We start from the raw sequence: 13,839 nt of genomic DNA, 5'->3' as shown, positions 1-13,839 counted from the left end.
AATTTAATTTTTTATGAAATTGAGTAAGAATCGTAAAGTTATTTTCATCTGATTATTGTTCTCATACCCCTTTCAATGACTTCACGTGAGTATAGGGCGTTGATTTCTTGCAAAGAGAATCGGAAATCAATCCTTCTCCAACTCCTATAACGGATCACGTGAGCATAGTGAACGTTATTTTAAATATGATGGTACTACACCTAGACTCATGAACTACTATACCCATGATAATATCATGGGTATATCGATCATTACTTTTCGATTCATGAATTTGTGAATTTGTGGATGCTATATCCATCCACAAATTCATAAGTCAAAAATTAATGTCGATATACCATGATAATGTATACATTAATGTATATATGATTGAATAATGCAATCGAACATGATGTCTGATATAGCTACATCATGTGAGTAAAACATATTTTGAAATCATGTACAATTGTGATCCACCATTCTTACCTTTTTGAATATTTTATTAATTTATTTAATTACATGTGGCTTCAGGGTCAACCATGAATTTTCCTAATAAATGGATAGTCGAATATTCATACAATATTAGTGGTGAAGGGAGAAGTATGGATGTTGATGGCGCAATGAATGAACAACATTATCGTATTAATGCCCTATCGTGGCGATTGTCACTCTATTTCTCAAATAGTTAATATAGTAAAGTATCAATAACACATCTCAAATATTTATTACTTGAGTATTGATGTTGCAACAATTTAATAGATGCATAATCAAGAATTCAAGTTGAGTATAATAGCTCGAATATTGATTTTCGATTCGATTTGACTTGGATATTTGGGGTGGTGATGGATTTGTAGCCAGATGTGGTGGTGAGATTGTTGTTGTTATAGAAATTTATATCATCTTCTAATGCTTATACGTCGGATTCAGATATAAGTAATATGAATAGATCAAGATTCATGACCATAATTTTAGTTGAACAATAAACACAATGGGTAGGGTCTTGTTCATCGAATTCATCCCTAGATGAGTTATCTACCTACCAAACATCCCTTAGTAATACCTTGGTTTCATGTCATAGCTCATTTATAGTAGCTGAATTGTGACCAATTTTTAGTCTATTAATATTTCTCACTTATCGGAATCGGTTTAGAGAAAATGAAAATACCATGATCATCCACTCAACTAGATTGACACTATATTATTTAATTTTAAAAAATTAAATGTTTCAGTCATATTTATAACTCGGATAAACTCTTTGACCCGTCAAGATTCCAACAATAATCATTTTGTATAAGGTCATTTTTTTATAAAGCTATCTATTTACTTCAACAAAAATAACCATCACTTATGCAAAATGTTGTAGTATTACAAATTGTATTTTCGTAATAATTTTCTTTATTCCATACTCTATTACAATTATTATTTATGGACGTGATCAAATGCAAATTTATATATTGTATAAATTCAAAATTATATTGTGACGTTAAAAATGTCAATAACGACAAAATAGTTAAACAAAAATATCAACACAAGGTAACGGTTGATCGTTGATATTGTGTTGATATTTTCGTTGCTACTATTTTGTCATTGCTGATATTTTTTAACGTAGATCATATTTTAAGTTTGTATAATTTGAATTTGCATTTTATCATTAACTCCGTGATCATAGAAATATAGTACTCCTACTCTATAATTAATTGAGAAGTAGTACTAGTACTTGTACTTGTCAGTTATGAATTTCATCAATTTGTATTGATGAGACAATGAATGTAGGTATCTCAGGACAACACTTTCCCCATTTCATGAGTACGAATTTCGAAATTCCAACCAAACCTGATTAATGTGTGTATAATCTAATTTGCCAAATATTTATATAGGCTAATGGTGCTTAATAGTTTTACACAACACAATTAATTAAATTTGGTTTCAAATAAAATACAAAAAACCGTCTCCCATCAGAGTTGAGAGTCTTGGATCCAATCCTGGCCCAGCCTTCTCACAATGGCGGGTCTCCGGCAACAACCACCGTCCTCCTCCGCCGCCGCTAAGCTCCTCCTCCTCCTCACCCTCCTCCCCCTCTCCCTCGCCCTATTCGCCTTCCTCCTCCAATGGCGCGGCGGCGGCATCGATGATCCCATTTCCCGATGGTCTCCCGACGAATCTCACAAGTTTCCCGGCATGGATTCCTCCCCTCGCCACCGTCGGCCATTCTTCCTCCAATTCTCCCGATTGCACCTCACTCTTCGCCCCCTCCTCCACCGCCTCGTTTCCCTACTTTAAGGACTGGAAGTTCAATTTTCACTCCGATCTTAAGCCCAAGGTTTTTGTTTTTTCTTTTTCTGGATTCTGATTAGGGTTGATCTGCTATCGGGTTTTTTTCATTTTGCTTCTTTTATAATGGGTTTCTCTTTTTTTGGCTTTCTTTCCTCGAGATGACGGAATTCATGTTGATTTGGAGTTTTGGTTATATCTTTCAGAATGTTGGAACAAATTGTAACGAAAAAGAGCTACTTGTGATTCGGTTTTGTTCGGCATTGACTGTACATGCTTTTGAAACATTTCTTTCATGGAATCTTGGATCACTTGTTATAACACATATCTGCAATTATGCCACAATATACAATTTTTACATGATTTAACAGTTTAATTTGTTTCAAGGTTTGATTTGATTTTGCTTAGCTGAAGAGATAATGCATGAGTTTGGACTTGGGAAGTGATTGCTTGATAATCTCGATAGCAATAGTCTCATTTTTCTTGTAGATTGACTTCGGTTTTAATGGTGGTACTGTGCTTGTTGCGTTTTATGTTAACAGAGTTATAGGATTGTTTGTAGCGGAACTGCATTAATGTAATGTGGTTGGATTTATTGGAAATTATCTCAAAATGGAATTTTGTTTAGATGTAGCTAATGCAGATTCTTGAAAATCTATAATTGTTTAAAGTTTTGAAATTTTTCATCAGATCTTATTGTATTTTAACTGTTGCGTTCATGATTTTATATGCAGATATGTGTTACAACTAGTACATCTGCTGGATTGGAGCAGATTCTTCCATGGATGTTCTATCATAAAGTTATTGGGGTTTCAACTTTTTTCCTTTTGTTGAAGGGAAGGCTGCATCTCCTCAAGTGTCCAAAGTTCTTGAATCAATTGCGGTGAGTTTGTGTTTGAGTCTCTGGCTTCTTTGGGCACTGCAGTCCTTCTTCTGCTCGATATACTACACCAAAAAACATTCCTTTTCTTTTACTCACTTATTAAACTGGAAAATATTATTACTAATTACTTGATAGTATATTTTGCGATCTCAAAATATCTTGTGAAGGAAGCACTAAACACAAAAGGTAGATGAAAACAAAACATTAATCCATAGTTGTACTTAAACCAGCATAAGAATGTTTTACGAGCTCTGTCACATTTTTTTTAGATCTCTCAGAGTCTTGGATATATTTTTTATGGTAATCAAAACCGCTGGTATCCTGTGTACATTTGATTGCATTCAGTTTATTAAACACATAATTTATCTTTGGGAGAACAATATGCTGCATTCCCCAACCATAGCAAAGTTAAACAATTTTCTTCTGGATCTGTTCTCTCATCTTGTTTGTCTTTCAATTATTAGACTCATGTTTTAATTTCAGCACCTTGATATAACCACTACATTAAGGACTATATAAAACATCTGCGAATTGGTCCTGCTATACTGACTCTCTGCGGCTCTGCCTGATATTGCACCATCTATCTCACAGCATAAACTTATTTCCTGGATTACGTTTGCTTTCAACTTTCTGTCTTGCAAGTAGCAATCATTGAGTTGGGTCTTTTTCTGCTATTGCAGGGTGTGAAAGTGATATACAGAACCAAAGAGCTGGAAGATCAACAAGCTAAGAGGTTCATCACTTCAGCTTTGTTTGTTTGTTTCTCACATCTATTTTATGTATTCCTTGTTTGATTTTTGTTTGTGTATTTCTTATCTGGGTTCTTTGTTTGTACTGTGCGTGCAAATAGATACAACTAAGATTTATATATGATTATGATCCTTATCCTTTTCATTCTTGCTGCTCCAGCCGGATCTGGAATGAAACTTGGTTGTCAAGTTTCTTTTACAAGCCTTGCAACTATGAGCTTTTGTGAAGCAACCCTTTGAACATGGAAATGGCAATAGTTATGGCGGGGTATTGATCAGACAAAATTCAGAAAGTTAAAAATTTTTCCCATTGAAGATTTATAATTTTTGTTTTTTTTTCCCAAGGATGCGGCATGGACTGGATACTTCACCTGGAACTGATGAATTGATACATCCAGCTGGTGCTCGGGAATATTCTTTGAGACAATTGTTACTGATTTTCCCAAAGAATGTTGACATGGTTGTCTTTCCCAACTATGTAAGCATTTTTTTTCTTGCACGACCTATTCTGAACATTTAAAAATTCCTTGTTTCTTTTTGTTCCTAATATTTTTGTAGCAAGTACTTTTTAAAAAACCCAATTAAATTTTGCCCCCTTTTTTACCATAATATTCCTTTTCAGGAGAGCAGCATTGAACGGGATGATGTCAAGGAACCTTTCACTGAGGTAATCAAAAGGCAGCCAGAAATTTAAGTTTTTTTGTTTTTTTTCTTTTGGGGACAAGAAAGGGAATCTAAATTCATCATTCTGTTGTATTTTAAATCATCCCTTTTTTTCCCCTTTTTTTTTGAAAATTTTTAACAGTTTTAAGAATCATTTCCCTTTGATTTTTTGGGAAATTGTCTATTATTTTTATTTTTATTCGGTTTCAATGTTCAAGAAAAACTAGACCACTTAAAAAAGACACTACTTTGGCATGTATAAGGAATCAACCCGGGAACCCAAATTACTTTTGACCTATGGAAATGGGAATCTGCAGCTAGAATACAAGATCATCTTCGCCCTAATGGTGCAAAAGATGGCACAACCATGAAAACTCCCAAGTATTTTTCCCCCTGCTTTATTAAAGCAAACCTCTTATTCATTTTCCTGTTTTAAAATAATTGTTTTTCATTTTTTGCCTATTTTAAAAACCCCACAGCTATTCACAGCATATAATTGTTTTTATGGTTGACAGTAGATCAAATTGGAAAAAGCCGCTGTCTTACATTATACATATTCAAGTTCCCCGACTTGATTTCCCGCGGGATAGGTGTGGTTGAAAACCTACAAAGGATGAGTGAAGCGATGTTTTATGCGGGAAATTTTGATAGATCGTGAGTTTCCTTAAAACCTTGCATCTTATCTTTTTAGTCCAGGATACAACTTTTGGATAAACTTTTTGCTACTTATTTTGGAATTTACCCAAATTTAACCCTTTTTACAACCCAAATTATAGAAAAAAAGGTTTGAATTTCATGAAAAAAAATTTCGCTGAAAAACCCCTTACAACCATTATTATTTAAAAATTAGAAAGTTTCTTTCCCAAGAATATTTAATAATTTTTTTTCCCTAGTTTAATAAAATTGAAAAAACATTTTGCCCTTTTTTTCTTTTTCCACAGGCTTTTATAATTGCTTCAACAGCAACTGAGGAGGAGATGCTAAACTGGTAATGAATTTTTTTAAAACATACCTATTTTTTTCCTATTAAAATTCGAAGCAAACGGTTTTTTGGGAATTACTTTGGTTTTTTCATTCAACAAGTTTTTGAGCCCTGGTTTTTCCAAAAATTTTACCCTTTTGGGGTATTTTTTGAAAAATTGTTGAGAAAAGGAATCTTAACCGCATCTATGCTCCCATGGTAAACCCTTTTTTCATGGGCAGAGGTCTCCCACCTCGACAAGACAAATTTTTTAGCCTTTTTAACTTGGTTTTGTTTGCTCATATTCAGACAATCATCCAAGGGTTGAGAGATCTGGCATCTTTGGATCCATCATTGCTTCTGCTCAAGGATCTTATCAAAAGGGCAATTTCTTAGCTCCATTGAGAGCAGTAATTCCTCCAGGGCTTCCTATCCAAAGCTCGATTTAAAAAAGATAGGCAGGGATAGGTCTCTAAATCAGCAGCTAGAAAACCCTAGACATAGACATCTCTTCCGATGAATCAGCCTTTCCCACCATTTCTCCCCCATTAATTGATGAAGATGCCCAGAAAGAAAAGGGGATTTTTCCTGCACGATTTCTGCTTTTTTTTTCTGTAAGATGGGGTAGACTGTCCCTTGGTTGAGGGGGTACAAGTAGGGAAAGATTTGAGCAAGCATTTCAATTGCAGAGGTTGTGTTTGATCTTGGCTATTCCCGATCATTACCCAAGCGGAGGTGTATATTTATTTAGACACGGGGGGAGAGGCAAGGGAAGGCCCCACTTTTTATTCTTCAGACTTTGACTTATGTTAGAAATGAAGGAAACCCTCACCAGATTTCCCTTTTCCTTTTTGTTGTATAGTGTAGTGCAAAAGCATTTTGCATTTCTGAACTTTTTTTTGGAGGTCCCTTTTTATCTGCTTTTCTATACCAGCTTCTTTCTTGTATTTTACTTCGCTATGTTCCCCATATTTTTTAAAAGCAACAAAAAAATTTCCCCAGGGTTACAATAATCAATACTTTTCTCCTAAAAATGTTTTTAAAATTTTAATCAGTCCACAATGACAAAAAAATTTAACATTTTGTTTATAAGAGTTTCCTTACAATTTTTCCTGTATGCCAATTTTTTTAAACCCAAAAATATAGTAGTCTACCATTATTTAATAATCCGCATTTTTAAACACAAAAAAAAGTTATGATCTTCCCCGCTAATTTCCAGTAGAAAATTAATTTAACCCCAACCCCCTTTAATTCCTCCCTCTTTTCTTAAATTTTACAGTTTCTTTTTTCCCAAAAGCTATTTCAATTTCAAATTCCTGCAAATTTTTGGGACGAAAGGGTTTTAAAAATTGGAAAATCTAATTAAAACCCAAAAAACAACCCCTAAAAACCCAAAATACCAATAACCAGAAAAGGGAAAAATTCACTATTTAAGATTTGGGTTTAAATAAATTCCAAAAACTTTTAAAATTAACAAAAAATTTTTTTCCCTTTTTTTGAATTTTTACAAATTTTTCCCCTTTTCAATGTTTGTTTTTTGGACCCTAAGGGGGTTTCTTTCACCCCCCAAAAAAAGGGAAAAAAGAGCTGCAGGTAGGCCAAGCCTTCAAAAAGATTAAAGGGCCTCTCATCGTAATTCAACTTAGCAAGTATTGTAGACCCAGATCCAGATCAAAAAAATAAATGTTATTTTTCAGATATGCTTAAGCATGACTTATGAGGAATAAAAAAGTTCTGGGATCAAGCATAAATAAAGCTACAGCTATTATAAGTGCATTCAAAGGCCTTGTTTGGCTATTTTCAAGGTTGTAGGAACTGAGGAAAAAAGGAGCAAAAGAATCGTCCAAAATTCCATGTACCCAATGAAGGTGGGGAAACGATCCCTCCTTCATGTTTTTCCCCAAAGAATATACTCTCAGATAAAAATGAAAATAGTTCACATTCAACAACTCCATCAGTCTCAGGACTCAGCAAAAGGGTTGGGAGATGGAGGGAGGGAATACATCGGATTGCAAAGAGCATGAAAACGCTAGATCCCAAAATAAACTTGGAAGAAATATTAGAAGAATAAATTCAATCTTCCCTTTATGGGATTATTAACACAAGCTCATCCTTCGACAAGTTTACATAGAATCTTGAACCCTTTAAAAACGTTTGTTTTTCCCAAAAACCTCAAAAAAAAAAAAACAACCACCCCCCAGTAAAATTTTAAAGCTTTTTCCTGGAAAAATATTTGGTGATCTCACTATTGGAAAAAGTAGTGCTGAAAATGTAAATTCCCCAAAGCAATTACACTTTCTAAGAACTTTACAACATAATATTAACCAATTTCCCTAAAATCTTCACATCTGATGACCATACCCATAGGAGTCCCCAAAGATATCTGGAACTCTTATTTTTGACGGGCAGAACTCTCTCTCTTTCGGCCACCACCCCAGGACCATCCACCCCCCCCTAAATTTGGACCCCAATGCTTAGTCTCATTATCATGATATTCAGAATCCCCAACCCCCAAAACACATTCCTGTTGCCCCCCCCAAAAATTCTTTTGAGCCTATAGAATTGTTATTTTCAAATGATGTCACTCCTGTAAATTGTTATTTGCTGGACCCCACTCCAAGAATTTATCTCTCTTTTTCCTTGTCCTTGTCCCCATCGTCTTCTCTTTCATCCCAATTTTCTCATTACAACCAAAACTTCCGCATCCATGATCAGCAAAGGAAGATGACCTTGTATGTCAAGCCCCCGGGGGCCCAAATTTCCCAAAACTCATTTCTACTCCCCAAGCATTATCATTTGAAGAACCAACAAGTTTTCGGCAACTTTTCTCCCATGGATCGTCATTTGTCAGATTTAATGAATCGCCCACCTACCCCCCCCATTCTCTTCATTTCCCGACCTATCACCTGATCTGTTTCCCCTTTGGTTATCACTAGCGTATTGGTTTTTATCATGCTGTGTTTGAGTGCACTCAACTTCTTCATTAATAGTATCCAGCTGCTCTATCTTCTCTGCTTCATCTGGATTAAAAACTTGATGATCCAGATCTTCCATCAACTCACGATCTATTTGAGGGTTCCACTCAATCTCACTGATGTACATGTCTGGGTCTGGCAAAGGCTTATCGCATAGAAGACCATTGATCTTGGCCCAAAATCGCTGTTTTGCATTCTCCAATGCTTCTTTACCAGCAGAACCATCCCAATTCAGCACACTTGGATAACTGTATATGTACTTTTTGGATGCCAACACCTTATTCCAAGGAACTTTACAAGAATGACAATAGTCAATTTCCCATGATGGCACCCTATTGTGAGCAAGTCCTTTGAAAGTACAATCAATACATCAATTACAGTATTTCAAAAAGATGTTAACAGAAAAGTTGACAGCTACAAGATTAAGATGCTACTAATTACAATATCGATTTCCGTTGCTTTAAAAGTTTTCAATTCGAAATGATACCTCCAACCATAGAACAAGACTTGGCACTTTGGCAGATAAAATATTAAAGGGCAGTTTGGTAGGGCAGATAACTCAATTATGTTGGAGTTATATGAACAAAAATAACCTAAAATGGTGTTCTTCTAATTGTTCAGACCTTGTTACTTGGCAAGAAGTAGATTGACGTGAACTACTGAAAAATATGCAAAGGTAAAATGGTTTAGCACTGGCAGTCTAGTGCTCAGATATGCTTATGTGAAAAAAATTAAAGATGGATCTTTTGTATTTTTGCTGAGCATGTATTTTTGCTGAATCAAGTCTGTGATGAGCATGTATTTTTGCTGAATTAAGTAAATGCAGAGATCTTAACTGTCCAGATATTCAGGTTATATTGGCTTATGAACAATGTCAATAGCATAATAGCTTAACATTGATAAAAAATCCCCAACCAAAACCGGATATCTCTTTCAGCTTCAATTATTGTTAGCATATCCACAGATAAGAAAAAAAAAGATAGCAGGAAACAAAATATGCACACTGCAATTACGGGGAAAATAGAATAATTGGGATAACGAAACAACTAGCAATCTGATTGTTCGCATAAATCCAAAAGCGTTGACAATTGTGGACATATTTGATCAAAAACCAGGCACACATGAGTCATTTCATTTTTTGATAAAAAATAAATCATTTAATCGCTCTTAATTTATTTCATCACCTATTTTACTCTCTTTAGTTTGAGTAATCGAATGATATTTTTCTCTTTACTTTTTCAGCCAAATCTTCCTTCTCTCTTTCTCTTAAACTTTTAGAAAGTTCAAAATATAATCTTCAACTAATTTACGGAACCGTTAGGTGTGGATCGTTGTGAAATTATAATTTTATTTCATTTTATTTTAAAATTAGATTTTTTAAAATGAAAATTAATTATTATAATTAAAAAACATATTTATAATTAAAAGTTAAAATCTATTTTTAAAATGAGATATTGGTCCCTAAAATCATGAACTTTACCCAAAAATTTGGTATTTCTCACAAACTTTAAAATTGGTTTAAAATATCACAAACTTTGCACTTTGTTTGGTATTTCTCAGCATGTCTATCATCATATTTGACTATTTACGAGGCCTTTTTTAATCATAATTGGCACAATTAAATCAATGTCGTTTTCACGTGACTTTTTATTCTACTTGTTATGAACTTAAAAGGTAATTTGAAATACCATAAAACGTATATCACGATTCTAATGTAAAATAAGATTTTGATGAAAATATCTTATTTGAGTCAATTTGAAAAATATCAAAAAAGTGCAAAATTTATGATATTGTAGATCAATTTCAAAGTGAGTGAAATATCAAATTTGCGGAAATTTTATGATTTTATAGCCAATATCCCTTTTTTCAAATTGGGCAAGTGACGAAAGCGTGCCACGTGGGGGATCTCGTCCTAGGCAACAACGCGCTCTTACGTGCCAGAATTTGAAAAAAACTCCCCAATAAATTTCGCCATGTGTAGTCGCCTCGCCGGAGAGACTCCCTCCTCGAATCGCCCTAAGTATCGCCTCTCTTCGCCGCAAAGTATATCCCCTGGCCGGGGGTGGGCTTCCACTTTAATGATTCCAAAGCCTTCGCTTTTGTGCTTCACTCGGTTTCTGATTGCGCCTTGAAGCTGTTTGATGTTTTGCTTAGATGATCGACTGTGAAATTTGAGGCCGACACGATCTTCATTCAATCAATAAGGAGGTGCGAAGAGATGGAGAATTCATCAAGCACGCACAGACCTCCACAGGGCTGCGTTAGAAGCTGAATGTCTTGATGCCTATAACTGCTCGCAGTGTTGCAGTGATGATCAAAAGTGGTAGTCTTTTTTGGGGGCTTAATGGTTTTGCATCTCAATTTCTCAGTGTTTATTGTGTCTACATCTGATTTCATATAACCATTTACTTACAATTGATACTGTCACTAATCTCTTTCATATTTGCAGAACTTATTCAAAACACAATATGCTCGGAATCACTGGGGAGAATTAGGGAATAGAGGGAAAAATATCACGTTAACCTGGAAGCAGAGGTCCAAACTTAATAGTCAATAGCACTTCAAATTCTGGGATAATTGAAGTTACAATTTTTTTAGAAACCAGTGCTAGTTGATTACTATATTAAACTTCTGTACAATGAAGATCAGAGAGTCCTTATGCTCCTTTCCAATTCTTTTAACGGAATGGATATATCACTGACATGGTACTTCATGTTTTGGTTGTAAGATATAAGATACAATAACTTGCATGAAACTTAAGTAAAATATCCCATCCCAGATATCTGCTACAGTTTATTTCCCCAATGGACATGCACAAGCTGTGGGAGAAACATTAGTACCTATTTGGTGATGAAGGCCCCAAAGTTTGATGTCCTTCGTGCTCATCGTTGATTTGATTGGACCAGGTGATCCTTTAAAGCGTGGAGATCGATGTGAGGATCCCATATGATAATGATTCCCAACCCAACTACTGCTTGTCAGCTCACTGTTAATAGATGATATTGGAGACAGCTTATGCTTATAAGGAGAGGTAATCTCAGAACATACATCAAAACTAAGTGGTCGTAATCTTGGGGAGCTCGTTGATCTAGCTTTCGCTTTGGCAGATTCTGTCGAGGCCATGTATGCAGGAATGATAGGAGAACCACAAATAAAGTTTCATCTCCTGTGGACCGCTGCTTCCTATGATGATATGGTTTTCTTGGGACATATGCAGGAGACTCTGAAACATCTGCTTGATATTGCTTTTGAAAATTTCTCAGTTTGCCCCCAATTTCATCTATGTTTCTTGAATTAGCTGACAAGGTTCCAATCAAATTGCCTGGACTTTCACTTTTAGCTAGCTGGGAATCTACCCACTGTTCTAACCAATATCTCCGTCTCCCATATACCTTGTCACGTTCTGTTTCTGCAGATCTCTGGCAATATATAGTGATATGAGGATAATTCAAAAAGTGGATGCTATTGCTATAATGAAAGTTGACACTAAAAAAACTCACCCGGTGGTTCAAGTAGTATTCTCTAACCCTCTCTCTCTTGATAGAAGCCTCTCTTTTAGTAAGAAGCAGGGCTTTTAGCTCTTCCTTGGTCAATGTACTGTCATCCCACCTCTTTTGGCTGTTGAGATCTACCTGCACTTTTGTAGAAGATTACTTATCATCAGATATTGATGGATAATGGAAACAACTGCACCTAAAATTTGTTTTATTGATGTAGTTTATTGTGTATGTACCCTTTTTGTTTGTACTCATCATAATTCTATTTCTTATTTTAGTATAAAGAACAGAAGCTAAATACATGGATGTAGATTAAGGAAACCACATTCCACAACTTAACCTTTATGTCCTTTTCGCTGAAATCCTGTGATTTGTAATCTTTACACCGCAACTCCGTAACTCTTTCACACTTGTTTGAGAAAACTTCTGATTGGATGTTTACTATGGACTGCAGACACTTGAGGGTGTTGATAGCTTGCTGTCGAACAGCCCAACCTCGAATAAGAGCTTGAAGCTTGACGACTCCTTTCAGTGCTCGTAGTGCTTTCCTAGCCTGGAGTGATAATGACATTGATAATGTTTTTACTCATCTCATTAGTTCTCCTAAATGTGCTACTTTCAAGAAGTAAAGGATCTAAAAAGACTCACTAGATAACCACGAAATGCAGCTTGAACTTTGATGCAGCGAAGCTTCTAATGTGTTGTTGCGAATAATGGCATGATTGTGGTTTTCAGAAGATTCGGGATGAGCTGTTTCCCCATTCTGCTGAAGCTCAGGAGTGTCTGTTGCTGTGAGTTGCCATGGTAGCCTTTCCGCGGAGACGATGGCACGAGTTCTTTCACTTTAAGCAATCGGCACCCATCTCCTTCGCTTATCCTTTTGCAGCGCACGAGAGATCAAGCAGTTCAGGTAAATCTTCTACACAGTAAAATATGAATTTGAAAAGTATAACGTTGTGTACCTTTTCCCTTCTTGAGTTGTGGCTCTGAAATGAAAAACCTCTTAATTAGACTGAACCAGGTCTTCTTCTTCTTTGCCATCAAGTACCACTGCTCAAAATGAGTGTGGAGATTAAAAAAAGAGTTAGACTAACTAAGAATAGCAAATGGACATCTGATCTGTGTGCATAATAGTATGTGCTTCCTCAATATGGACAACAAGAAAATAGTCCTCATAAATGCATGTGCTATTGTATAATTTCTTGACAAACTCGCTTTTGTATCATGTCCATTGTAGTTGCTCCTTTTTATCTTCTATCAATTATTCATCTTTTTCTATGATGTGTTTCACGTGCTGGGCACGTGGGCCTTGCACCATAAAGTGAGTTAGGGTCAGCTTGGTCTATTCTCCTTGTTTGCCAACTTAGTTTAATGTGAATTCTTGTATGCTGTGTTCACTTGAATTAGTGTAATCACTTGAATCATGCATGGGTCTTTCGGCCTTTCCCCTTTGGAGTTTAAAAATCTAGATTCACCTTTTATATTTATTTCAACCCTTTAAGAATTGCGGGAGTTAGTTGTAGGTGGTCGGATATGATGTTCGTTCATGATAGTACGAGGTTCTTTAGATTCGAGTCCTTGCTAATAAGGATGATATGCTAGAATAGAAGGTGTAACACAATTTGAGTCTTGAACCGGAGGCCTAATTTTTGCCACAATAGATGAGAGACCGAAAAATGAAGAATATGAAATCCAAGTAAAAATTACATTATTGGAGGTGGGAAATCCTTACTATGCAATGAATGGGGTAAAGAGAGCAAGCAAGTCTTTGAAGGAGAGAGACAGCTGTTGAGGGCCCTGTTTCTGCTTATCACATTCATATGCAATATTCAACATTAGTTAGCTAGATTAATAATTATTAAAG

General features: G+C 35.5%; 1 protein-coding gene and 1 pseudogene across 1 annotated transcript; one reads left to right on the top strand and one right to left on the bottom strand.

Annotated features, from left to right (window-relative positions):
- The first annotated feature begins 1,893 nt into the window (after nt 1–1,893).
- LOC125197927 lies at nt 1,894–6,023 on the top strand (annotated as a pseudogene).
- Nucleotides 6,024–10,977: 4,954 nt separating this feature from the next.
- Nucleotides 10,978–13,207, bottom strand: LOC125197926 (protein IQ-DOMAIN 11-like). Its single transcript, XM_048096426.1, has 5 exons — nt 13,187–13,207; nt 12,624–12,668; nt 12,316–12,528; nt 11,979–12,110; nt 10,978–11,897 (listed from the first exon to the last, which is right to left on the bottom strand). The coding sequence occupies exons 1-5, from the start codon at nt 13,205–13,207 to the stop codon at nt 11,457–11,459; spliced, it is 852 nt and encodes a 283-aa protein (XP_047952383.1). The 3' UTR covers nt 10,978–11,456.
- Nucleotides 13,208–13,839: the final 632 nt, after the last annotated feature.

This window comes from Salvia hispanica, unplaced genomic scaffold (assembly GCF_023119035.1).
Source record: "Salvia hispanica cultivar TCC Black 2014 unplaced genomic scaffold, UniMelb_Shisp_WGS_1.0 HiC_scaffold_1087, whole genome shotgun sequence".
Taxonomy (NCBI): Eukaryota; Viridiplantae; Streptophyta; class Magnoliopsida; order Lamiales; family Lamiaceae; genus Salvia; species Salvia hispanica.
The sequence above is the reverse complement of the archived record's forward strand: the minus strand, read 5'-3'. Positions and strand labels throughout refer to the sequence as shown.